Below are 24,784 nucleotides of genomic sequence, written 5' to 3' on the forward strand. Positions count from 1 at the left end.
ATTCAGCAGCTCAATCAACGATTCTTCTTGGGCAGTTGGCTATAAAAACCAGAGGCAATCACACGCATAGTCCGCTAACTTGGCCTATTTAGGATTGTGAGCTACTCCAGTCTGTCCAAACTTGTCTTTGTCATGTCTTCCAAGAAACTCATTGTTATTCTCGGCGCCACCGGTAACCAGGGCGGCTCCGTTGCGGAAACGTTCCTGCAGGAACCCGGCTGGCAGGTGCGCGCGGTTACCAGAAATCCTTCGAGCTCCAAGGCCCAAGCATTGGCTACTCGCGGTGCAGAAGTGGTTAAAGCTGATCTAGATGATCCTTCCTCATTTATCCCGGCCTTTAAGGGCGCCCATGTTATCTTCGCCGTTAGCGATTTCTGGGGTTTGTTTGGCGATCCCGCCAGTCAAGGCAAGGCGGCAGCAGCAGATCAGCCTCTCAATGTCTGGGCTGCTAACCATGAAACCGAGCAATTGAAGGGTGTCATTGACGCTGCAGCAAAAGTCCACACCTTGGAACGTTTTGTGCTATCCTCGCTCTCCAATGCAGCCAAGTGGTCCAGCGGGAAATACCCGCATGTCTATCACTTTGATTCCAAGGCCAAGGCTGAGGCCTACGGCGGCGAGAACCATCCTGAGTTGTGGGCCAAAACGAGCATCTTCCAGGCTGGGTACTTCTTGAGCAACTTTGTTTCCAATCCTATTACTCTTCCCAGAAGGGTACGTTGTCGGCCTCCCTCCTCTTTATAATATTGACTTATTCTGCCCGGAATGCGGACGGGGTGGCCCAGTTTATTGGAGGCCTTGACCCGGACGTGGAGCTACCTTTTATCGCCGCGGAGGAAGACACTGGACCCATTGTCAAAGCCATAGTGCTTGATTCGGGTCCAAAGAAGGTTATCGGTTATAGAGCCAGGATTTCACTGCGCGGCCTTATTGAAACCTTCTCCCGAGTAACAGGTATCAAAGCTGAACCCGTCGTGTTACCCAAGGGAGAGTCCGTTGTTCCATTTCCCCCGGAGCTACAGCGGGAACTTGATGACAACTGGGGGTATTGGACGGAGTTTGGATATTACGGCGGGGATCCAACCGTCGTACATCCCCAGGATGTGAGTGCCATGCCATACCGTGAGAGGTGCTTTACGCTAACATATATAGTTGGAACATGCACCCAAGCTCAATAGCGTGGCGGACTACTTCAAAAAGCAGGACTGGTCCAAAGTCTTTGGCTCATAAGGGCTGCTATCAATGATAGCAGTCTGCTTTGCTGTTCCAATTGATTCACTGGAAGTGGTGGTTTTAGTGTCTGAAGGTGAATGGAAGCGAAGTTGCTGGCAGACTAGGATGCGTTGAGGTGGCAAAAAGGTAGTGCGAGCAAGTTTAGTGATTAAATCACTGACGAAAGTAAGATGTTCGGGAAGCTTGTCCATTTAATTGTGGTTAGCAATACGACTTAAAAAATGCTTCACTATCTCTCTGTCAATTAATAATCCACATTACTGGCTCGGTCAACGATGTATAATTCGCAAATTCGTACCTATTATCTTGCACTGCCACGAGAATTTTAATGATGGAAACCGTCATAATTCATGTATAAAGGAATGTTTATGGGTTGGCGCAGCATTACTTTCAATTCATATAGGGTTGGTCTCCACAGAAGCCCGACGATCAATGATATGAGCTCTGTCTGCTACGATTGGGGGCTACAGAGGAGATCAGTGGTCAAGCAGACCGCGAGACATGTGGATGTATCACTGGTTGAGACTGGACCCGCACGAGGTTGCCTACATATATAAGGCCTGAATTGATGATGGTATAACTCTCATATTCGATAGTGGTCATCGTACATGCAGTATTGAACGCAGTACAGGTACATGTGATGATCAATTCTTCCCTCAAGTGCCAGTTATATAGCAGAGGTTGCCGAGAAGAAAATAATCAACCAGAGAACCAGTAGGATCCCCTCCAAAGCAGGAGTTGCACTGTGAAGAAAGGGAAAAGCTTTGACCGGGTTCTAAGGAACCTGAGACGCCAATGTCGACTGATCTTCTGGAGGTCGACTAATTTTCTGGAGCAAATGGAGACCTTGAAAAGATTGCAGCCGGGAATGCTGAATGTAGAGAGAACAGTACTTTCGATGAGAATCTTGTCCCCGTCGAGCTGTATCGAATCTACGCATATGCTTCCATGGTATAAGGCTGCTTTGCTTTGTTTCATCGATCGGAATATATCTCTGCTAGGATCTCTATCATTTGAATTCGAATTTGTATTGCTATCATCTTTGATACACAAGAAGCCTCTTCTAAGGATAAAACAAAGAGAACTGATAACATTTTGATGTTCTCGTATTATATTCCTAGTGCCTGAAGTTGTGCAATTAGCTGTGGTGAGGCTACCTCGTCTGGTGATGGCGGCAAAGGACGAAGCTGCAAAGGATGGGGCATTCGTCGAGCTATATCTACTGTATTTTAGTATTTCCTCTACTTATTCACTCTCTAAGCCAGATCAGATGATACCGAGAAAAAGGTAGCCTTACCTGCTTCAATTTCATAGACAGTTTGGCGTCTTGCGCTACCAACCAAACGGCATATTTTGCCTAGAATGACGGTTCATTAATCACCTCATATATGCGATTGATCTCCCTAAAAATATCCTCAATAGGAAGTCTGCCATCAACTTATCTGGCCACAACTTCCATTGTCTGGATGGCAATGAGTAATCCCGCAATGAAGACCCGAGAGGCAGATCATGTAGATCTGGGGATGCATAACTGCTATAGCCGAGGAATTTGAGAGCATCCTTCTCGGCCTCATCATTCGACTCATGGGGCGAAATGGGACTGGAAGAGCTCCGATCAGCATTTCCAATAGGCGGACTTGCAAGTCGATCAGGTTGGTGATGAATTTCATGCTTCTGCGGATTCCCGGTCGTGTACACACAAAGGTGGTCGACTTTTCGACCGGTACAGTGATTGCATGTTCTTTGACGGTTACACTGAAATCACGTCAGCTTTAGCCGCAGTCGGGGCTTTTGCTGCTCGGGTACCCTTTGCTTTCTGCGGTGGCACTCAAGGCATGATTAATTTGTTTGCGTCGAGTTCTCTTCTAAATGGTGATATTCAATTTGGATACCCATGGGGGCGGATTGCGTTCTTCACTTGGACTTTAGGTTTCGCGAAGTTGCTCGATTTTAAGGTCAAACAATGTCGGCAACCAAGGTTAAATTCAAAGGCCGATGCCAAAATGCACCCTATCTGCTGGAAAGTCCACTGTGTACCTTCAACCCCCCACATGGCGAATCAACTCGCTAACCCAATGCATAGGATGTTTTAGTGGACTCCAGCTGTTGCTATTCTTTCCCGCTCTCTCTTTTCCTGCGAGAAACCAGAGGAATAATACCCGTGACGGTAATGCGACCTTTCGATATGGCTTATAATCACTTCATTTCCGACATTTTCGCGCATCAACGCAAAATTACCTCCAGTAATATTCGATGGGTTTTCTGTCACCACCATTTTCTCGATTTGGGTTACGTACACTGGCTCACATGATTATTGCCCAGTGGATGTTTTGTTTCTTCGGTGGACCGTTGGGGCCCACACGCTAATCATTTGGTTGGGGGGGTGTCAGGAAAAACCGGGCAATACCCAGAGCTCCAGACCCTGCATAGGTCCCCGAGACAGGAAGATGAAGCCCGCTTATCTCGCCAGGGATGCATGTTTTTGTTTGAAATTCTAATAATAAATCAGGCTCTATCTACTGGCGAGGTGCTGAATAGGATCTAGCCCCCAAAGTTATAAATGCAATTGGCAGTGCTTATAGAGACTGCAGAAGTTTCGCCAAGCTCCAAGGTGAGACCTGGGGGTCTCTTCACCACAAATAACTGGCCCCCACACCCCGCCCATTCAAGAAGGGTCTCGGAATTATTGCATGCCTGACATGCCTGATGCTTGATTTGTTATCAATAACCACTCTCCTTGAGATATTTGTTAGCTGTGTTAACAATAGCGCATATAACAAAATATGTGGGGTGTCATGCCAACAACTGTCGAATGCATCAGTGGTTATATAGATAGTGTTTTCCAAATAGAACTGAAATTTGGTTTATTTTTCAATCTCGAACTGGCGAGACATGTAATCGTACTTAGTACTAGGGTTAAGTGAAGGGCTCTAGGAACTCAATGCAACTATTCAGAATGTCCCGTGCCTAGCGGAATTGAGATCTGTAGATATATAGTAATTGGTTAGTTTGTAGAATATATAGGGGCTACAGACTATTTTCTCTTGGATATTTCTATTAAGATAAGTGACAGCATCCCATGGCTTTGTCTGTCAATTCCCACGTGAATATTTTCTGTAGCCACACGCCTCCCTGACGTCTCAAATGTGCATGATCAGAGTCCAGGTCAAACCCGGTGTCAATTTCGACATCAATTGTTATCCCTGCCATTGCCTTGCTTTTTGAGCACTGTATTCTGTATTGTACCTGTGGCTTGCTTCCTTGCCCACCATCTATGTGGATCATCTACCCAGTCGTCTACCCAGCCATAGGCCGCCTGATTATTTTTCCTGTCGTCCGTGCCTCAGAATTCAAGGCAGAGAGAAAGGGGTTGTTCTGGTATCTGCACAACTATTAGAATTGGCAACAAGAGTTGCCGCCCATTGTAGTTGCTCGTTTGGGATAGTTCTATGTACGAGTAATACCATTTTTGTTCCTCCCGAAAGCATCTCGGGCCCCAGGCGCAGGTCCGTCTCTTGGAAGTTAAAGATACAAACTCTTGCCCTGGGAACAGTCCTCTGTCTCGGGCCCTTCCCGTGTAAGGTGGTGATTATTCTGTATGGAATGTACAATCGCATAGGTGGTTGGTGGGTTATTGGGTATTGACATATCGGGTTTATCGGAGACGATCTTCCCTTTTTTTTCACCTCCTGATCACATCAAAAGCAGAAAAAAGAGAAAAGCTTGAACCCGACCCAACAGAAGACTCATTTAATCCAAAAGATCGCGTGTGAAGGAGGCAGACCCACGCATGCATGGAGTTGTGGGGCAATAGACACAGGGGACCAGTGGGAGAGTCGGTGAAGTCAGCTCGGCGCTGGGGTGATCCGTGCGCGCCGGCTGGGCAAGGCTTGTCTCCGGCCTCGGCCAACTTCCGGGCGATGGCCTACTATGAATTTGCCGTTCACCCCGAACCGGGGTCCCCACGATCTCGGGGTTCCAGCAGGGATGGCAATACTCCGGAAAGCGGAGGTTTATGGTTGGGGGAAGCCAAATACTCCACCTTTTGGTTTTCGTTTTCTCTCATCCAGCCATCATCTCAACTTCGTCCACTCTCAAGGTCGTCATCAGACATGGGACTCACCACGCTTAGAGGCAAATCGCTGGGCCGGGTCATCGGTCTCATCGGCGCAGTTGGGTTTGTGCTACAGGGTTATGACCAGGCTGTTGCCAATGGACTGCTTACCCTCGGCTCTTTCATTGCTGTTTTCCCCCAAATTGATACCGTGAACACCCTTGGTAGCCAGAAGTCGTATAATTCGACTATCCAAGGTGAGCACTGGGATGAGCGACAGAAGAAGGCTTTTCGGAGACTCACTATTCGTGAATAGGAACGACTGTCGCGATTTATGAGGTTGGGTGTGCATTGGGTGCACTAGGGTGCGTCTTCCTGGGCGACAAACTAGGCCGCCGTAAAACCATTTTCCTCGCGGGTTGTATTGCGCTTGTGGGCGTGATAATACAAGCAAGCCCATTTGCACTCGGTCAATTGATTGCTGGCCGAGTTATCACGGGTGAGTATATTCTGCTTGCATGCCATACATAGTCATGATGGCGAACCCAATCGGCATCATCGCATGCTAACTGGAACTACTAGGCCTTGGTGTCGGTGGATTCACCGCAACAATCCCCATGTATGTCTCAGAGTCGTCGGGAGCAGACGCTCGAGGACGAATGGTTCTATTAGAAGGATGGTTTGCTATCGGTGGCATTGTCCTTGCGACTTGGCTTGAGTTTGGGTAAGGACATTGCATACATTTATCTGTCTGCCTGGCTATAAATGTGAGACCAGATTGCTAATATCTCTTGCCTCTGGTGCACAGTTTATACTACGTGAGTGAGAACTCGGTGAGCTGGCGCTTTCCGATCGCCTTCCAAGGAACCTTCGCTCTTGTGGTTGTCTCATGTATCCTCTTTTTGCCCGAATCCCCGCGTTGGCTAGCTCGATGTGGTCGGATGGAAGAAGCGGCCGATGTCCTAGCCCGAATGGAAGATATGCCAGCAGCATCAGAGTGTGTCTCGCAGGAGCTAGAAATCATTCGGCAATCACTGTTCAAGGATGAGGTCGATGAAGAGACAGTATCGACCTCGCCCTTTGCACTGACGAAGAACCGACATTTGCATCGAACCTTCATTGCAGTCGCGGTCAATATTCTCGCGCAGATGACGGGTGTCAATATCATTACCTTCTACTCTGATACAATCTTTGAGGTAAGAAGACCCCAACGACCAAGAAAGAGCCTGCTACATCATACTAATTCTTCTCCTTCACCCTCATAGTCTGACCTAGGATACTCCGGTACGATTGCGCGTATCATTACTGGCTGCCTCCAGATTTGGCAATTCCTGGCTGCGGGTCTAGCGGTTCTACTAATTGACCGTGTTGGGCGCCGGCCATTGCTCCTCACAGCTGCTGCTGGTATGACCATTGCACAGACCTGCCTGGCAGGTCTTTCGAGTGATCTCTCCAATACGTCTGCCGCCGGCGCCTCTATTCTGTTCTACTTCATGGCTCTCTTCTGCTTTCCCATTGGGCTGTTTCTCGTCCCATTCATGTACGCAGCGGAGATCGCACCCCTCCGCACTCGTGCCAAGGTCACAGCAATGTCGGCAGCTGCAAACTGGCTCTTCAACTTCCTTCTGGCGGAGGTGACACCGGTTGGATTCGCCACCATCCACTGGCGATACTATATTGTCTATGCTTGCATCAGTGCGTTCGCCTGTGTCAGCTTTTACTTCTTCTGCCCAGAAACCAAAGGTCGTACATTGGAGGAAATCGACGAAATTTTTGTTGAGTCGAATTCAATTTTTGATCCTGTTCGGATTGCCCAAGAGATGCCATACCAGACTGATATTCTGGCTCATATTGATGACACTGAGAAGACTGGAGCCAAAGATGAGCTGGTTGAAAATGCTTAATCCGGTGCATTTTACGCCTCGCGGATGTGCCATATAGGCTTTCGATTCGAGCAGGCTGTTTGATATACACATACTGGATTGTGTCAGAATGGCTAATGGATTGTGTTGTGCTACATGTCGAGACCCGGCAATACTATGTGTGCATAGAGTATCATAGATTGAATCTAGAATTATACAAGAATGTCTCTTACACCAAGTATACATGGCATCATCATGCCCCTGACCCAGCTGGAATTTGAATGCGGCAAGTAAAGGTTTCCGAAACTGGACTGTTTACGCAATGATCGTGGGTGAGAATAAGCCATACGCAATAATTGCATTGCGCGTAAGTTCAGATTCAGTATGTCTCGAAGTCTGAGAATTGTTCGCCCCCTGGTCTCGAATTAAAGTCTAGTTTGTTTTAAAATCCGATAGTAGTAAAAAATAGGTCAAGAAGAGAAAAGAACAAGAGTAACAAGCCCAGGTCTTGGCTTGTGTGTTCAAATCCGAAATGAAAAGGAAAACCCCAATGGTGCACCAGGCGAAAGCGACCAATCCCGGACCCCGCCACGAGATTGAAACACATGCATGCGCTCCTAAACAAGTAAAAAAAAAAAAAAAGATGTACAAGAGATGCTTATGCAAAGATCGTGTCCAAGGCCGTATCGATAGACAACAAATACAGGGAAAAATCGCGAGAAATTTCTAGTCGTCCCGCCGACCGAGCTCATAAGAAGTCTCAGTGGCCCCGCCAGTTTCCTCGTCTTCTTTAAAACTCACCCGTCGGATGAAGGTAGGCATTAAGCGCCGAGCTCGACGAGTGGGCGAAGATGACAGGCGGGATGGGGTGATGATTGTGGGAACCTTGGTGTATCGGTAACGATATTTGGCCCCGAGAAGCATAACTCGCCCGTAGGTCCAGAATAGGCAGAAGCCAACGACGGCTGCGAGCAGGAACCCAAGGAAGGTGAGAAACATCCAGTGTTGACCCATCTAAGGATTTCGATTAGCCTTTAATCCCGATATGTTACCAGTGCTTGATACACTTACCCAGAAAATGAGGTGCGCATCTTTGCCGTGCCAGCTGTTACCAGTATGGTGGGTAAAGAAGCTCCACGAGAATCGATTGTACTCGTCTTGCATGAGGATCCGAACCCGGCCGGACTCAACGGGCTTATCCAGCATATACTCCTTCCAGATAACCGACAAAAACAACGGACCGGTGGAATACATGACGGTGATGTAGGGGAGCAGCCAGCTGCGGTCGTATTGTTGCAGTAGCTCGATCACCCGAAGGAAAAATGGATGCTGGGGGACCGAGCCCATCGCGTCGTTGGAGATACCGGTGGGAACGGTGCGCCGCACCCAAGCGGGGTATGCAAGTAGGGGATCCAGCCGGCGGTTGCACCCCTAGAAAACACTGTCAGCGACCACGTTACAGGTTGTTTTGTCAATGGATATACACACATCGTCCAAATCAATATAAGTACCGCCATAATGCGCCAGAACGAAATAACGAATCGAGTCCGCACGCTGAATCGGGTACTTGTAGCCATCGAAAGTATCCAAGAACCAGGGGTATTCGGCGGCGATAAATTCACGGGATTTCTCATTCGTCCAAAGCTGCAGACAGTCGTTAGCCATGAAGGCCTCTTAATTTGAATCAGGGGGCACAGGAAAGGATGGATTCCACAGAAAGGATCGTTGACGTACAATATACTCGTAATCCGGGTGCAGGTCAATGCAGCTCTGCTGGGCATCGCGCCACACCTCTGGGATTGTTTCGTTTTTGTATGTCTGGTGAATAATCTTGGGGATAATCTGCGGGCGTTGTTCGATCAAGCTGGAGTTCGGTGACGGCAGTTCCGCGCGGTGAATCGCGTCGGCCGCGGCATCCTCCACAAGCAGTGAGAGGAGGGTCGAGACACTGCGGATCAGGAGCGACAGGACGAGAAGATTCACCAGGACGAAAATCAGAAGACCGCGTCGCATGGTGAAGACGTGACGAGGGAACTGGAGCCGAGAGGTGTAAGCCGCGGGAGAAAAGGCTGTCCAGCCACAAATTCCACAGTCGTTGTCGGACGTGTCGAGTGAGCGTCTCACGGGACGGGGGCCCCAAGGCCGCGGGATAATAGGGGCGGAGACCGTCGACTTGGCGAGATGAGGAGCGAAGCGTCGAAAAATTCGGTATTGTGGGTGATCAATGGACAATTGCGGTAGATTGCGTTAGGGGGGAATTGGGAGGCCCCGGGGGGGAGGGTAGGTAGTCGGGGTGGATGGTAAAGGAGGAGTGGATTGGAGGGTGTGCACTAGGAAAGGAAGATCGCACGAGTCGAAAAGCGACGACAAACAAATAGGGGAGAGATCACGATAATAAGGAGCGACGAGTGGGGGGAAACGAAGACTAAGCCCAAGAAGAAAGGAGATATGCGAAGGGCTCGAGAAGCGTTGCGCGCGCAAGCCTCCGTTAGGTTTAACGTGGGCCCGCCACGCCCAACAGGGACTAGCGGAGCACTAAGGGGCGAAACTCAATACTTAGGTAAGCGAGGCTGTGGTGGCTGAGCCCCGGTTGTGTACGCCGCGCCCATGTGTCTGTTAAGCTCGTCGTGTCATTATTGGTGGACCTAGAGACAAAGTGGCCCCCACGGTGGGCCCCGAGGCTGGGGCGATTACGCAGATTACGCCCAATTTCACGCTGGTACACGCACGGGGCAGGCATTGGCAACTGCGAGGCCACCCTCGTACTCGCGTCCCCAAAGTTGCCCACTGCTCGCCAATTCGTCTCCACTGCCCCCAAAATAATTGCCAGCTGCAAGGCTCTGGTACGTCCAACGGCGAACCAATGGCCTCTCGCTGCTCCAATGTTTTGCGCCTGCTGCCTGGAAATTACAGTGTAATCCACGCACTGCCCACGGGTTGTTTCCCAAACCCAGCTCCATTCTGGGGCGGAGTGCGAAGCGCTTCGTCTTGGTCCCCGCCGTTCACTGCCCAGTCTCCAGCTGTATGCTTTTGGCACCGATCAGCGTCTTCGCCGAATATGACGTTAGTGGCCTGCACCTAGGCTGCTTCCCGTCACGATGATCTCAATTGCCGAGCCACCAACTATTCTGGGCTGCGTTTCGTGAGATGTCATGGTGCTCCTATGATGGCCATGTCCATACCCGGATCGAATCGTTAGTGGCCCTTAGCCTCTACGCATCTGATGTAGCTTGGGTCTTGGCCAACGCCATGTCGTGGGGATCGGCATAAATGAAGCAGACGGGGCGTTGAAAAAATTGGGGGGCGAGGGATACATACATCATGGTCAAGCATGTACATTGTACTGTGTATATCCTATTTTGGGTTGTGTGTACATGTGGGTTGTTAACCGAGTAGTACGCATCCATGGATTCGGCTTTGTACAGAAGGTCAACTGAATTCCCACTAGGAGAAGATAAAACCAACTAAGAAAAGGAACAACCGGAAAACAAGGGTATCTATCGCTATCAATGTAAACAACCATTTAAAATGCATCCTGAACCCCCACCCCCGCCATGCCAAGTGGCATACGGCTTTCCCTCATCCATCTTCTTTTCTGTGCCATCCATTCATCGAAATTAGAAACTGGGGGCTCTCTGGGAGGCTGTGACATGAGCTGTGACGTTTGCTCAGTTCTTGTTGGTTCCACACGATGCCCGGGCAACCCAACCCCAGAGAATGGCCCCGCTCCCGCTACGTGTATATAACCGGGCCGAGGCTTCAATGTTAATTTCTTGAATCCATGCCACATCAGCTGTCAAAAAAAGTAGACGCTCGCCCACTGTGGCCGGCATTGGATTTCAACGCCACTCATATTGCTCGGAAGTATTCCCCATCGCGCAAAGTGGAAATGGCTCTCATCATGTGTTCATCGGACTTCAGGTGCGGCGGCGGCGGCAAACTCTTGGTTGAGGTTGGTAGTATCCGTCGGGTGTGTTCCATCAACGGCCTCGAATAGTCGTTGCCACCACATGGGCGGGTCGAGAGGACGATGGCCGCCGTGGAGACTCGGGTAGACATCGTTGAAGAAGTACCACACATGGCCGACCACAATTCCGCAGAGTTCATCCTTGGGCACGATCTTATGGACGATGAGGCTGAAAGCCATCAAAACCCAAGGTAGATAGGGTGCCGTGAAGACGAGCAGACCCAGAAAGCTGAGGCGGGTCTCCGGATTGCGACGCGCCCAGATATAGACGAGACTAGACGAGAGAGCGGTTCCGAGGAAGGGCAAAGAGAGGAATGGCGATATTATGAGGAGCGATGTCATCGCGTAAAAGATGAGCCAGGCGAACTGGGCTGGCGAGCGGCCCGAGGTTTCCTCCAAAAGACGTGAGTAGCGTTGTAAGAAAAAGACGTGGAACAGGAGATCAAGGTTAAGAGGTCCGAAGTAAAGAAAGGTGGTCAAGAGGCGCCAATATTGTGACTTGGCATAGACGGCGCGGAAGCTGTAGAAGAGCTGGAATGGAGTCACAATGTGACACTGCACCAGCACTGAGGTGGCCACCGTGGCCACGGTCCACCACCGCGTCACTGGAGGCATCTCATAAAACCATTGCTCGAGCGGGAACTGGCCCATCGGCCCGTTGTTTTCCCACAGGGCTGCCATGATGTCGAATGTGAAGGCAGAGTAGAGTGGTCATCCTCGGAGTATGCGCATAGATAAGCCACGCTGTGTCGAGTGTCGCCAAGCACGTGACCATGCGCGCCCAGCCTGCGCGACGCGCAGTCGGACGAGTTGGATTGCGGCCCCAGCCACTTCCATTCTTCGCATCCCAAATCTCTGGACCCCACCCTCCTCCCACCCTGAAGGGATTGACCTTTGCTTGACCGCTTCGCTTGCCACTCCCATCAGCTTCTGCAAGGGCGATCTGGACGCATATTGACAGCCTGCATACATCGAATTGCGGCGCCATATCGAAGTGATTTTCGTTTCCCTCTAAATATCGCCCTGAATATCGCGACTCCACACTGTTACTCCTGCAACCATCGTCCCATCGAGAGACACGATGCCAACAAAAACAGCTACCAGAGTGGCACCCCATGCTTCTGGTACGCCAACGAAACGTCGCCCTCCAGCCAAAACAATAGCCGCTTCTGGCTCTCCATCAAAAGCGCGCAGGTCGCAGGCAGAGGCGAAGGAGAAAAGGAAATCTGATGGAAGGAGGGTTTCAAATATTCAGCGTATGTTTGACGCGATTTCAGCCCAATTCGCCTATGTTTGATCCCATGCTGCGGTCGGCATTGGCGAGGTTAACCAACTCCCAAACAAGCTAACCATCCTCCTCCAACAAAGCCGGAGATCCAACCCCTCAGGGCCGTCGCCGCCGCTACAAGCCCGGAACTGTCGCTCTCAAAGAAATTCGAAAATACCAGCGCTCCTATGACCTGCTGATCGCCAAGCTCCCATTCGCGCGGCTAGTGCGTGAAGTTGCGCTGGATATGCTACCCGCAGAAACAGGCTCCCAGCTACGCTGGCAATCCCACGCTATCCAAGCGCTTCAAGAAGCTGCTGAAGCATTTCTGGTCCATCTATTCGAGGATACCAATCTGTGTGCGATACACGCCAAACGTGTCACTATAATGCAGAAAGATATCCAACTGGCGCGTCGTATTCGGGGGGCCTGGGCCGGACTTGGGTGATGAAAACTTCCAAACAGGCACTCTTTCTTTGTTGGTCAATTGTAGCGTTTGATATTGATTGCGGCATTTCTGCAGTGGTCCCCAGTCCAGGGATAAGGGAAGTAACTTTTTCAACACTGCCGGCGTATTATGGGCATGGAGTCACAGTCGAGGCGGTCCTCTAATTATTCTTATTCCTATCCTTGTTTTTTTTTTTTTTTTTTTTTCGCAGTATGCCGTCGCGCTATACGCCCGTGCTTACTGGAGTCTTTAGCTATACTGGATGCCGTACAACTGTACTAATACTGGTGGTTACTCTTATTTCAGATATACCAAGGCAATCGAATGGATTTTGTTGCATATGCTCTATGGGGTCTTGAGTTTCGAGTCGGACAAGGCATCTGGGGGTCTGATCATTTCGCATTGCACATTTCGACTGAGTGACACCCAATGTTGCATCGCATTGTCAGGGTATCTAAAGACTGAAATAACAGGGACGCCTTTTTAAAGTACTAGTAGCCATGAAATGGTATCATAAATAGAAACGCCTTCCGAAGGAACCAAAGCGTCTCTAGAATAGCGTGTGGCTCAATGAAGCCGTGATCAAAGCAGATACCTGACATTGTCGACCATGCTTGTGCCTGTTCGTAGCCAAGACCGATGGTTAGGCTGGGCGTTTCAAGCCTGGTGGAAGGCCCATAACCAGTCGCTGGCCCTCTTCTCGTACTCCGCGAGCCTCTTCGCCTTTGCCTTGTCGCTCGAGTGTGTCAGCGAGCATCTCGTCAGTGACGCTGGCCCATAGACGATCATTTGCCCGTTTGGCCATAGCACGGCCGGCTCTGGCGCTCTTCTCAGCTTGCTCGCCGACGACGCCGCGGAAGTATTTCCAGCTCATGAATGTGAGCGTCATACATGTTATCTGACTGTTGCTAATAGCCGTAGCAGACTGCAAGGCTTGTTGTAGATACTGCTTGGTCTGTATCGTGGAATCAGTATGCACGGTCGAGCAAACCAAAAAGTAGGCCGCCTGAATGTACTTGTTCGGGCTGGTTTGGCAGAAGGGCTCGAGTGTTGCCAAAACGGCTGGAAGATGGGAATGCGCAGGATGTGAGGGATCCCGAATAATGAGAACGGTGTTCAGCGCCGAAAGAACGCGAGTGTCCCGGCAGGGATCATTGCGGGAGGACTTGCTGGTTGAAGTAGGTAAGGATAGCAAGGGAGATTGGAAGATAGCCAACGCAGATGACAGGTCTCCAGTTGCCTGGGCGATAGTACCGGCAGCATATGCAATTAGGCATTCAATAGATTCCGGCAGACTGGAATCAATCTCTTTAGTGGATTGCCGTAGCTCTTGCAGCGACTGATTGGCTAGATCCCAGTCGGTCCTAGAGCAGATCAGGAAAACTCGCTGTAAAAGAAAATTGCAATAGAGAGATCGACGCCATTCCACACGTCGCGATGCATTGACCATCGCTTCTGGAATTTCTTGCGGCGATTTGAAATCTCCTGTGAATAGGCATTAGATACTGCGAATGAAAAGCCACATATATAGCAGTGGTGTTTAATTACCTTGGATCATCCGAAGTCCTTCATCAAGGTACTTCTCTGCCTTTCGGCCATCGTATGAATTCTTGGCGCTCAGAGTGATCGAACTCAAGAAGTACGAAAGCGCATAGAGGTCATGCTGAGGCAGCCAGCTGAAACTCAAAAGCAGTGTTCCGTTTTGAACCTGCAGAATATCACCTGTGTCGATTGATGATGGTCCCGCCGACTTCCCGTTGAGCGGAACGGAGAATGAACCATCAAGTCGCCAATATGGGTCGTTCAATGTTTCGTCCACCAAAGATTGCATTATCTTCAACTTTTGCGCAGCTTGATTCACGTCGTATTCAAGCAAGCTGCAGCAAATATCAACCATTTGAATCAGCGTCACAAGCTGGGGGATGTGACGAAGTTCATCGTTCAGCTGATGGCTTCGCGCGATCGCCACAGCACGCTGTGCCTGCTCTATAGCGTCGGAGCCTGTCCCTTGCTGGAGATGTGCCAGGGCCTCAATTACTGCTGCCATGGCTGATACGGCCTTATCACCATTGCGGTTCGCCATAGCTGCGATCTTGGAGAGATGCTGGAGGGCTTGGACAAAATCCTGGTGGGATGGAGTTGATAAGGACAGCGACACGCGTAGAAAGCGGAACGCATATTCCCAAGCCGCATGTCGATACCTATAACTCGATTAGCTCCGTGGTTCATGGGGGCATTTGACGAAAAACCGCCACATACGCTTCTACATCTTGAATCATTCCATCGACCGCTTTGAGAGAGGCCTTGGGATTTGTCTTGTGGAGCATGCGCGCCAAAAGATGCTGCATGCTGTACTTCAAATCTAACATGCGATTCTAGAACGAGTTAGTTTTCCTATAAATGACGGTAAACAAGTTCAGTGCGACGTACGCGCTCGCAGAGATCGATCTAAAAAGGAAGTTAGCCGACCCTTCAGAGGGATGGGATTTAGTAGAGACCTACGCCTTTACTTAAGGCCGTTTCCGCCTCGAGGTCATTTTCCGTCTCCTCAAAGAGTGTTCGTGCATAGCGAAGTCTCACCAAAGCTTCCTTGCGAGGCTGTAGCCTCCAGTTCTGTTGAGAATGATAAGTGAGCGAGTTGACTTGGAAGATTCAGGAAATGAACATTTACCTTCAAAACAGCCTCGAGACAGCCAAGACCAGTAGCAATCAGCTTGTAGTATTCTTCAACATCAGCCTGTCGAGTTGCCAAGGCCATCTTAGTCCCGTGACGATGAGCGGCATTCAAGTACTCATCTGCTAGTGACAGGAGCAAAACCTGGTAGTCTACCGGGGACTTGGTAGACTTCACTGGCTTCTCTATCGTCTGCTGGCGGGGGTTTCGCTTCTGAGGTTGCTTCTTGGTGTGTTGCTTTTGCATATTGATCTTGACATCCGGGGATGGCGCCGGAATCATCACCTGTGGTATCGCATTCTTCATTGGCGTCGGCGTAGACTGGGCTTGTAGAGGGTTTGGCTTGGGAGTAGACATAGGGGCGGACGCTCCACTTCGTCATGAGCGGTTTCGGAGTTGGTGAACGGCTGCGGTGGCTGAGCTTCGAAAACTTGTTGTCCCTTGTCTTCTGCATTTGAAATATTCTGTTGTGAGCTTGCATCAGGCACATTTTGGACCGATTTCGTTGCGGGTACTGGTGCAGAAGCCGGCGTTGAGGATGCACTTGATGGAGTTGGAGGTAGTTCGCTGGCAGCCGGTGCAGAGATTAGGTTTGACTCGGCGACTTGCGGAGAGGGCATGTATCGAGACCTTGGAGCAGTTGGCAATGGTGGCTGAACAAATAATTCAGCCGGGTTGATAAATTGATGCTGCAGTCCCTCCTGTTGTTGGGAAGGGGGAGTAGGAGCTGGGGCTGGAGCTGGAGCTGGAGCTGGAGCTGGAGCTGGAGCTGATTTTGCGGGATGCATATGTTGTACCGAATCGGCAGGTGACTTTTGAGGAATAGGAGGTTGACCATGTGAATTGGAAACAGAGGGATACTGCCGTTGGATTTGCGGAGACTGCTGTTGTATGCGAGGGTATGAAGACTGTTGCAATATTCCGGGATGTGGGGATTGCTGCTGCGCCTGAGGGCGTGGCGAGTGTTGTTGTAGATTTAGGCGTGGTGATTGCTGAGCGAGCTGAGGATATGAACCGTGCTGCTGCATCTGAAGGCGTGGGGATTGTTGTTGTAGTTGCCGCGGAGATTGATGCGGCTGGGGGAATGATTGTTGTTGCTGCATGTGAGGAAATGAAGGCTGCTGCTGAAGCTGAGGATGCGGAGGCTGTTGGGGCGGTATTTGCTGCTGAGGCCGTTGCTGTTGCGGATGAATGAGGGGAGATTGCTGCAGCTGCGGAAGAGAATGGGGTGGTGGTTGTGGAGCAGACTGCTGCGACTGTTGATGGTATTGTGGATATGCAGGATAGGGCATCATCCCCTGGGTGTATACGGGCGGTTTGGCGTAGCCATTATATGGCGACGGCGAGGAAACGACATTGACATTGTTGTACAGCACCTGCTGCGGTGGAGGCTGGCCGTTCGGATACTGCGAATGGACATACTGCGGGTATTGACCGGGATGGGGCGGTGGGAAGCTCATCGCCCTAAGATACGCTTAAGCTGAAGCTGATCCCCAAAGCGCGCGAGTTGCAAGCGTCGTGATCTCCGAGAGTCGCGTCGGGGCGGAGAAACTCCAAGCGCGGGCGATCAGCTGATAAGCACCGCGATAGGCTCGGCTGCGTCTCTGTGGGAAGTGGGTCCCTGAGGGCAATCTAGTGTATACACGATGGGACTGGGGGATGATCAAGCATGCCTTTCTACACATTTGCACGGGATAAATGCGCGGGCTCGAAATCCATAGAGTACTGTTTGTGTACATAAAAGCTCATATATATATATATCTGGTCTCGCATGTATATGGACATGAATAACGCCATTAAACCGATTCAGAGGTATTAGAACTTTGGAAATCCAATGTAACATTAATCGAACACCCCTTTACATCATGCGAATAGAAGAATACAGGGAATCCAGAGGTTGTTCGCTGATTGCTGGCTGGATAACCTCCTCACCGATGCTCGGGGTAAAGGCAAGCGGGGGATGTTCTCGTACCGTCCAAGGACAGAGCTCATTGCAGTTCTCCACACTGATGGAGGGCTCTGCGGGGTGGATTCTTTGAGCTCCCCAAGCAGCGTCTGGGATGGGGTCTATACCACCGAGGCATCTTTCAGTCCAGAAAGTGTACGTCGCTTTGCCACACTCTTCGGTATGGAATGGTTGCTTGCGAGGGCACCTGAGCGTCGTTTCACACGCGCTGCAGACAGTAATCCTTCGGCAGGATGTACAGAATGAATCAAACAGGCGACAAATGGTGGATTGATAGACGCTTGACAGCCACAGATCGACAGATCGATGAGCACACCCAAATCGCGGCGTCATATATTCCTCCTTGCCAACCTGGCCAGATTGAGTGGTAAGTTGATACTCGGAACGAATGACCAGTTGGTCATATTCATTAAGCTCAGGGAACAATGACACCTTCAAGTCCGTTGGCCCGTATTTCTCGGTACACGAGTGCCAGAGATAACGACCGGAGACTGTGCCTCTGAATTGTGTTTTCAAAGCCTTGAGTGTAGTCTGACGCACTCGTAGATAGTCAACAAGATCCATCTTGTCACGGAAGGTCATTTTCTTGCATGGGCATAAATCGACAATGCCGGCCAATTCACCCACGTTGCAGGTCCGATTTTCGGGCTTTCGCCTGATTTCTCGAGATGAAAATGCTGCACGAGGATGTAACTTCAGGCACTTCGAGCATGCACGCCAACGGCCATTCTCCAACAGATTGATGAACTGCCATCTTGGAGTGACAAAGTTATGGCTATTGCGATAATGGTGGAAGAGCGGTGCAAAATCTCGTGTAAAGCGTAGGGACCTCGAGCTGAGTATTTCGCCCGAAATTGCAAACATTCGCTTGCAGGTCAAGGCGAGAGCTGCCTCTGGAATTAGCGTAAGATGGGAGTTGATCTCCAGCAGCAGCTCGGTCGGCAATTCCAGGAGGTAGCACCGGTCGGCTTGCTCCTTCTGTTGTTTTCGCTGACGGGTTGAGGTCCACGGCTTCATTTTGATAGCTGTCTTGAGCTTCTCGGTCGCTCGGAGAAGTCTCTCTGGCATGCCAGGAGGAGACTGGATCAAAGCCATAGGGATTTGGGCGTGTGCTGCCTTTGGTCTAAGACGGGGTGTCTTCAAATTCTTCTTATGATGGGATCGCATGAGGAAGGCCGACTATTGGGATTGATGAGGTCTCGGGGGATTCATGGGTCGAGCTGAAATATCATATTGGAGTTGATGCGGTATTCATCGCGTGACGAGCAGGTGGCAGCAACTTCCAAGGGAAGAAGAACGAGGGGGGGATCTGTTGACCTTGAAGTAGGGCCTGGGACAATGATAAAGATGCACGAAAACGGACCATGGGACTGGGCCACCGACGGCCGCTGGCGATGTTATCAGCATTACATACCCTTCGGTATAGGGCTGGGTGACCCGATCATCGCAGGCACGCGCCGTTCTCTGTCCGATGATCCCGATGCAGCGCCCCGACCCATCTTCATGCGTCCAAGCCTTTCTCCACGAGAATTTTACCCTGGGAACAATATCTATTGTCGGAAGTTGCAACGAGGAGTTGGCGGATCCGGAGCCGGAAGCTATCAAGGTTTCCTTCCGTTTGCGGTAGTGCCAGGACATTTCATCACCACTTATTCATAAATTTTTGCGGAAGAATGAGCGCTACCCCGAATGCCCCAGAGAATACCTGGGAGCATTTTGAACATGGCCCGTTCTATCTTTAACATGAGGAGTGTTTTTGGTGACCTTGTCAACTGACAGGCACCCAGCAGTCTCATGACATCAACACATCCTATCATGGAACTCGCGCCTAATGACTAATCGGGAATCGTGGGTCATATAACGTAATCAATGGGAAGTGGCCGTTTCTGCCGAAAAACACGCTCCGGCGCGTACCTACCATCTTCAACCATCCACCATGCCACCAAAACACGCTCACTCAAGCCGAGACTCATCGAACAGGAAGGCAAAATCCTACTAGCTATCAAATATGCTATCAGAGATGTTCAAAATTCCTATGCCGACTCTATTTGCTCGATCGCAGCACGTTACCAGATATTCCGTTCAACACTCACGCGTCGCTTCCAGTACACACTATCTCGCATTGATACACACGCGAATAGTCATAAATTGACTAAATTCGAAGAATATTCACTTATATAGTAGATTTATCTATATATTCACGTGGTACAGCACCTAGGCCCTCTACTGTGAGAGATATAGCTAATATTCTACTTGCCGACTATAGAAATCCCCCCTCCCAACCATCAGGATTAATTATCAACCTTTATTAAACGCTAAAGGACTTTAAACATTAGCGTGCTCAGAATAAGGACATAAAGTCTTTACGTGAATAGTTTAATACTGTTTAACGTGTGTGGAGAAAATAGCCAGGTTGGTTGGCGCCAGGTAACTAGGTGGTAGGCAAGAGGGACTTAGGGTAGGATTCGTGTATTCTCGTAAACACAAGATTAACGCTTGAAGAACTCAAGCGTACCGGCCTCCAGGAGAGGGGTCTCATACCTATGTGCCGACTGCTCGTTCTGACCCAGTTATGCACTCGATTCTGCCAGGCATCTAGGCAGTAATGATCTCAGTGACTTTTCCCTTGACAGGCTACAATTTCTCGATACATAACGCCGCGCTACTAGCACAGGAAAATACTAATACGTGCTGCAAATAAGAAGAAACAGCAAAAACGAGCACGAACAAACCGCCTATTTCGACGTGAACAGGGTATTACAGTTGGAGAGGGCCTACTAACTATCACTAGTACAGCCAGTGCAGTTAGTTGAACATGTTGAAAAGTCCCCGCCCGCATCAGTTAAATAGCCTATTTTCCCCACCCCACCAGCCAAACGGGCACCCGAGGTGTAGCGGCAGCCAGAATATGGGCCATTCAATTATCTAGTGCCTTAATAGTTATTTTTTTGAATTAATGATGTTTTGGTGGCTTTATTTTATCTTGAATATTCGGTAGTGGGTAGTGTTGACCGTTTGGTAGTGGACACTGCTCAGTGGTGAATTACATTATCTAAGCTGATCACCTCCCATATCCCAAACCAAAGGTAGCTTCTGCGGTCGATGCGCGATTGTTGATCCTATTTGCAGACTAGCAAGCATCTCCTTTGCTATTGTGCCGGTAAGTACTGTGTAGAGTGAGTTGGGCGTGTTGGAATTGATTCTTCTTCCATTCATTGAGCTTTTGTTGAACGTCCAATGGGATCTGTTCCCATCTTTTTTTTGGTGACAAAATGTGAATCTGAGCACGACACACGGTATTTGTACATAGCGTAAGTATATTAGGGGATAAGCGTGGTGCCATAGCAAGGAACTGCAGCTGAAAAAGAGGAGAATTGCTCGTAGATATGACTACATTGTATCTTTCTTGCAGCTTTTCAGGCCAAAATCTGGGGAACCCCCGTCGACGCTCCAGCCCTAAGCCCTAGCCCGATCAGTCTCGCCGGCGTCATGGGCTCGACTCTCGACCTCGTACGGCCGGGCGGACATGATCTGATTACCACGTCTGCATGCTGTCAATCGAGCCCACGCTTTTTTACACCGCCCTCTTGATCCATCTACTCCGTCCTTCCCGTCGACGTCCGATCTGAACCCGAACTCATCCCCTACCCCGCCTTCGATGGGCAACAACCCTTCTAAAGGTCCGGCTGGCGACGCGCCATCGGGCCATGTTCCCAATGCCTCTGGTGATCGCAAAGTAGTTCGCCGAACCTCCCTCCATGCAATTCCCACACACAAGGCGACTGTAGCGGACCCTTCCGCGTCCAGAGAGACAGCTGCTGGCCACTCGGCAGCTTATCAAGGCTCTGTCCAACAGCGGCTCCAGTCACGAAATACTGCGGATTCATCTGCCAGGGCTCCAGGGAGGCCGGAAAGACGCGTCGGACCGATAACTGAATATGATCACGATGCGCCCACCCCAGACTTGTCCAACCCGATGCAGGTCCCGGTTTCGCGTCACGCTGCTGGTCGTGATTCAATGGCACCTTCGGGCCCGCCTCCCAATTCTTACTACAACGCCTCAACGCATTTGCACCACCCTCCACGGCTACCACTGCCTATCGGAGATGCCACGGCTACACCCGGCTCACCGATCATGGGCCCAGAAGATTCCCATATCCAATCTATGCCGGCGGACCGACTCCTGGATGAACACATGAACCCGGAAGCCTCCAATATCAGCACAGAGACGATGGATAGCGAGGAGCTAGATGAGCTTCAACCATTCACTACCAGTGGCGTTGGAAAGGCTGTACCAGCGGTCATTGAATGGACTGCGCCGGGACAAAAGGTATATGTTACTGGAACTTTTGTGAATTGGGAGAAGAAATTCCGGCTGCAACGAGGGTAGGCGAATCGTTCTTCCTACAAGGCTTCTTTCCGTGGCTATACTAAAGATTCAGTAGTGACCATGATGGCGCGGTCATGTCGACAACACTGAACCTCCGACCCGGAACGCACCACCTGAAATTTATTGTTGACGGCGAAATGCGGGCATCTGATACTCTTCCGACTGCGGTTGATTTTACTAATCACCTGGTGAACTATATGGAAATAAGCGCCGATGATGCTCGCAAGGGCCAAGACAAATCATCGACTTCTGCGGGAGCCCACCCCCCACAGGCTTTCCCGGATAGTTCTAAAGATGGAAAATCAGAAGAGACCGCCGATGACCCCCGGAGAAGGAAGAGGTTGAAGAAGAGGTTCCTCCGGGCGATTTTGGAAGTGTAATTCCGCAATTCCTTGCTGATCTGGATAAAGAGGAAGACAGTCCGGCATATTTGCAAGCTGCAAATGTCATCGGTGATACACCGACTCCGCCTAGTTTACCCTTGTTTCTGGGTAAATCCATTCTCAACAGCACCACCCCAACCAAAGATGATAGCAGTGTTCTCAACTATCCCAACCACACCGTTCTAAACCATCTTGCTACAAGCAGTATCAAGAATGGCGTTCTTGCGACGAGCGTAACGACCAGATACAAACGAAAGGTAAGGACCCGACTCCACTCATCAATACATGGTAAATTTTTGCTGACTTTTTGCCACTCGATTCTTAGTATGTCACCACGATTTTGTATAAACCAACTGGCGATATTACTGAATGAGCAATGCGACAATGCGTGGACTGGCTCCTCAAACTCGTTGATGTGAATATAAATGACATATCAAAACCCCACAATTGAACTAACATATTTACTGTGCATGGTACATTTTGAGCGTTCTTCTGTAGTTCAGCTGCCAAGTTGGTCAATTTATGAATATCTCGAATGTACTCAGTAGGGTGGATACATAGTGAATACGGGGGATGCGCTCGATGGCTCGTTCACGAGAGAGCACTCGGATGGCAGAGAAGACACACACACACACACACACACACACACACACACACACACAATCACTTCCATCCTACACTACACTCGTGTAGGCTTGCCAGACTGCGCTTCTGGCGAGGATGGAAACGGATGATCGAGATTGTGAAGATGAATGTGAGTGAACAGATGGTTGTTGGTTGATCTATTCTATCTAGTGGAGAACATATATATACTTGACACAGGCACAGAATACGGTGGTGTGGTCATTCTGCCGGGCTCACAGTAGTAGTGCATGTTAGACCCCCACTAAAATAGCTAAGTTGCTGAGAACTCGAGCCGTGCATGTGCTTCTATGCCTCCTTTTTCGAGTGTATATTTCAGGGGCACCCATTGATTTCCAAATTGAGTGCCACGTCTACCTTGAGGCAAGAATGGCAGTAAACGTTGGAATTATGATTGACTATTAGGGCAGTAGTCGGTGAAGTGATAGACGTGGCACCGGCCAGTCGTATCTTCGTGAGTTGCTAATATTTCTTTTCTTTTCTTTCCAACCGGTAGGTATCCTGACTTCATAACATGTGATCGTATATATTTCAAATCGGTTTTGGGTGGTCCTTTATTCCCATGTCGCTACCGCACTGTGCACAACAACTAATCATCTCTCCATTCCACAAATACTTCATCCGTCCGGAATCGCTGTGTGCAAGTTGATTCCTTTAGTGGAGTCCGGAAGCCAGTCTGATATGCCAGCATACCAGCTTGCGCGATCATTATCCCATTATCGATACAAAAGCGTTCATCAGTGGCATACACACTACCACCCCGGTCTCGTGCCATGATACTCATCATCTCTTGTAGTCTTTCATTAGAACCCACGCCACCGACGATGAGTACTTGTTTAGATCCGACATGTGCCATTGCACGCTCTGTAATCTCAACAAGCATCGAATACACCGTCTCCTGCAAAGAGAAACAAAGATCGGCTCGACTCGGCTTCCGGCCAGAGCCTTCGCCTTGCGCTTCCTCGCTTGTAGTCTCTGCGACATCCTCTCTTGCTCGTTCTTCTCCATCCAATCCCCATTTAGCCGCCAGTGCATCAATCGCAGCCAGTATTCCAGAGAATGAACAGTCCATGCCCTTTACAACGTATGGGAGATCCACCAGCTGTTTGCCTTGTTTTGCGAGCTGTTCGATATTATAGCCTGGGGCCGGGTCGTTGGAGATGTGTAATGTACGGGCGAATCGGTCCAAGCAGTTACCAACGGCGATATCGAGGGTTTCACCAAAGATCCGGTAGCGCTGAGAGCTATATGCGATAACCTGCGTGTTACCGCCAGACACGTAAAGAACGACAGGGTTGGTGGCGCCGGTAATCAGACGGCCCATTTCGATATCTAGAAAGTCAAGAGGTCAGAGTATGGACCAAATCATTCGGGGACCACGGATGAAGAAGGGACAAGAAACTTACGGCCCACACAGTGATTAACCCCGACCAGAGCCTTGGCCCAAAGGAGACTCATCATCCGCGCCGCAACTGCGACGCTTTGGAGCGGGGCACCCATTCCAGGGCCTTTGGTAAAGCAAATGCAATCCACATCCTCAACTGACACCCGCGCTTCCTTGAGAGCGCTTCTTACTAGCTTCACCACCCACGCTCGGTGGTGGCGAGCAGTATCTTTGGGCAAGAAACCCTCACCTGGTGGGGAAACATAGGTGTGTCGAATGTTGGCCAGGACTTTGGGGGGGCTGCCATCCTTGGGATGCAGCATGATGCCTACCCCAATCTTGTTGGCGGAGCCCTCCATTCCAATTGCGATCATCTTGGGCAGCTTGTCACGAGAGACTGAGGGACTCGGCAGGGAGCAAATCGGATGGTTGTCCAAGTTTCCGGTGTCTTTCCCTCAAAGTGGCATAGTTTTCTTTATCGTTATCAGCCACCCAAAACGGTTAGCGGCACTCC

General features: G+C 50.1%; 9 protein-coding genes across 9 annotated transcripts; 4 read left to right on the top strand and 5 right to left on the bottom strand.

Moving 5' to 3' along the window:
• Nucleotides 1-132: 132 nt before the first annotated feature.
• N7532_002448 (NmrA/HSCARG family protein) lies at nt 133-1,230 on the top strand (the record flags this gene model as incomplete). Its single annotated transcript, XM_056614942.1, has 3 exons — nt 133-714; nt 786-1,103; nt 1,153-1,230. 3 exons carry the CDS (start codon nt 133-135, stop codon nt 1,228-1,230), a joined length of 978 nt encoding a protein of 325 aa, XP_056477914.1.
• A 4,115-nt stretch (nt 1,231-5,345) lies between these two features.
• N7532_002449 (putative MFS sugar transporter) lies at nt 5,346-7,191 on the top strand (the record flags this gene model as incomplete). The annotated part of the gene is made up of 5 exons (XM_056614943.1): nt 5,346-5,544; nt 5,604-5,786; nt 5,870-6,011; nt 6,096-6,483; nt 6,553-7,191. The coding sequence occupies 5 exons, from the start codon at nt 5,346-5,348 to the stop codon at nt 7,189-7,191; spliced, it is 1,551 nt and encodes a 516-aa protein (XP_056477915.1).
• A 684-nt stretch (nt 7,192-7,875) lies between these two features.
• Nucleotides 7,876-9,162, bottom strand: N7532_002450 (glycosyltransferase family 32 protein; the record flags this gene model as incomplete). Its single annotated transcript, XM_056614944.1, has 4 exons — nt 7,876-8,163; nt 8,221-8,580; nt 8,638-8,793; nt 8,884-9,162. 4 exons carry the CDS (start codon nt 9,160-9,162, stop codon nt 7,876-7,878), a joined length of 1,083 nt encoding a protein of 360 aa, XP_056477916.1.
• A 1,894-nt stretch (nt 9,163-11,056) lies between these two features.
• On the bottom strand, nt 11,057-11,797 carry derA (putative ER-associated proteolytic system protein Der1; the record flags this gene model as incomplete). The annotated part of the gene is made up of 1 exon (XM_056614945.1): nt 11,057-11,797. The coding sequence occupies one exon, from the start codon at nt 11,795-11,797 to the stop codon at nt 11,057-11,059; it is 741 nt and encodes a 246-aa protein (XP_056477917.1).
• A 400-nt stretch (nt 11,798-12,197) lies between these two features.
• N7532_002452 (histone H3 family protein) lies at nt 12,198-12,831 on the top strand (the record flags this gene model as incomplete). The annotated part of the gene is made up of 2 exons (XM_056614946.1): nt 12,198-12,372; nt 12,485-12,831. The coding sequence occupies 2 exons, from the start codon at nt 12,198-12,200 to the stop codon at nt 12,829-12,831; spliced, it is 522 nt and encodes a 173-aa protein (XP_056477918.1).
• Nucleotides 12,832-13,474: 643 nt separating this feature from the next.
• Nucleotides 13,475-16,965, bottom strand: N7532_002453 (uncharacterized protein; the record flags this gene model as incomplete). Its single annotated transcript, XM_056614947.1, has 7 exons — nt 13,475-14,316; nt 14,380-15,032; nt 15,091-15,206; nt 15,262-15,279; nt 15,334-15,444; nt 15,503-15,831; nt 15,873-16,965. 7 exons carry the CDS (start codon nt 16,963-16,965, stop codon nt 13,475-13,477), a joined length of 3,162 nt encoding a protein of 1,053 aa, XP_056477919.1.
• Nucleotides 16,966-16,980: 15 nt separating this feature from the next.
• On the bottom strand, nt 16,981-18,566 carry N7532_002454 (uncharacterized protein; the record flags this gene model as incomplete). Its single annotated transcript, XM_056614948.1, has 2 exons — nt 16,981-17,056; nt 17,368-18,566. 2 exons carry the CDS (start codon nt 18,564-18,566, stop codon nt 16,981-16,983), a joined length of 1,275 nt encoding a protein of 424 aa, XP_056477920.1.
• Nucleotides 18,567-21,129: 2,563 nt separating this feature from the next.
• Nucleotides 21,130-22,617, top strand: N7532_002455 (putative Snf1 kinase complex beta-subunit Gal83; the record flags this gene model as incomplete). The annotated part of the gene is made up of 4 exons (XM_056614949.1): nt 21,130-21,857; nt 21,914-22,213; nt 22,237-22,501; nt 22,570-22,617. The coding sequence occupies 4 exons, from the start codon at nt 21,130-21,132 to the stop codon at nt 22,615-22,617; spliced, it is 1,341 nt and encodes a 446-aa protein (XP_056477921.1).
• An 858-nt stretch (nt 22,618-23,475) lies between these two features.
• kae1 (O-sialoglycoprotein endopeptidase) lies at nt 23,476-24,644 on the bottom strand (the record flags this gene model as incomplete). The annotated part of the gene is made up of 2 exons (XM_056614950.1): nt 23,476-24,218; nt 24,293-24,644. 2 exons carry the CDS (start codon nt 24,642-24,644, stop codon nt 23,476-23,478), a joined length of 1,095 nt encoding a protein of 364 aa, XP_056477922.1.
• Between the last annotated feature and the right edge of the window lie 140 nt (nt 24,645-24,784).

This window comes from Penicillium argentinense, assembly GCF_028826775.1.
Source record: "Penicillium argentinense strain IBT 30761 chromosome Unknown utg000003l_segment0_segment0, whole genome shotgun sequence".
Taxonomy (NCBI): Eukaryota; Fungi; Ascomycota; class Eurotiomycetes; order Eurotiales; family Aspergillaceae; genus Penicillium; species Penicillium argentinense.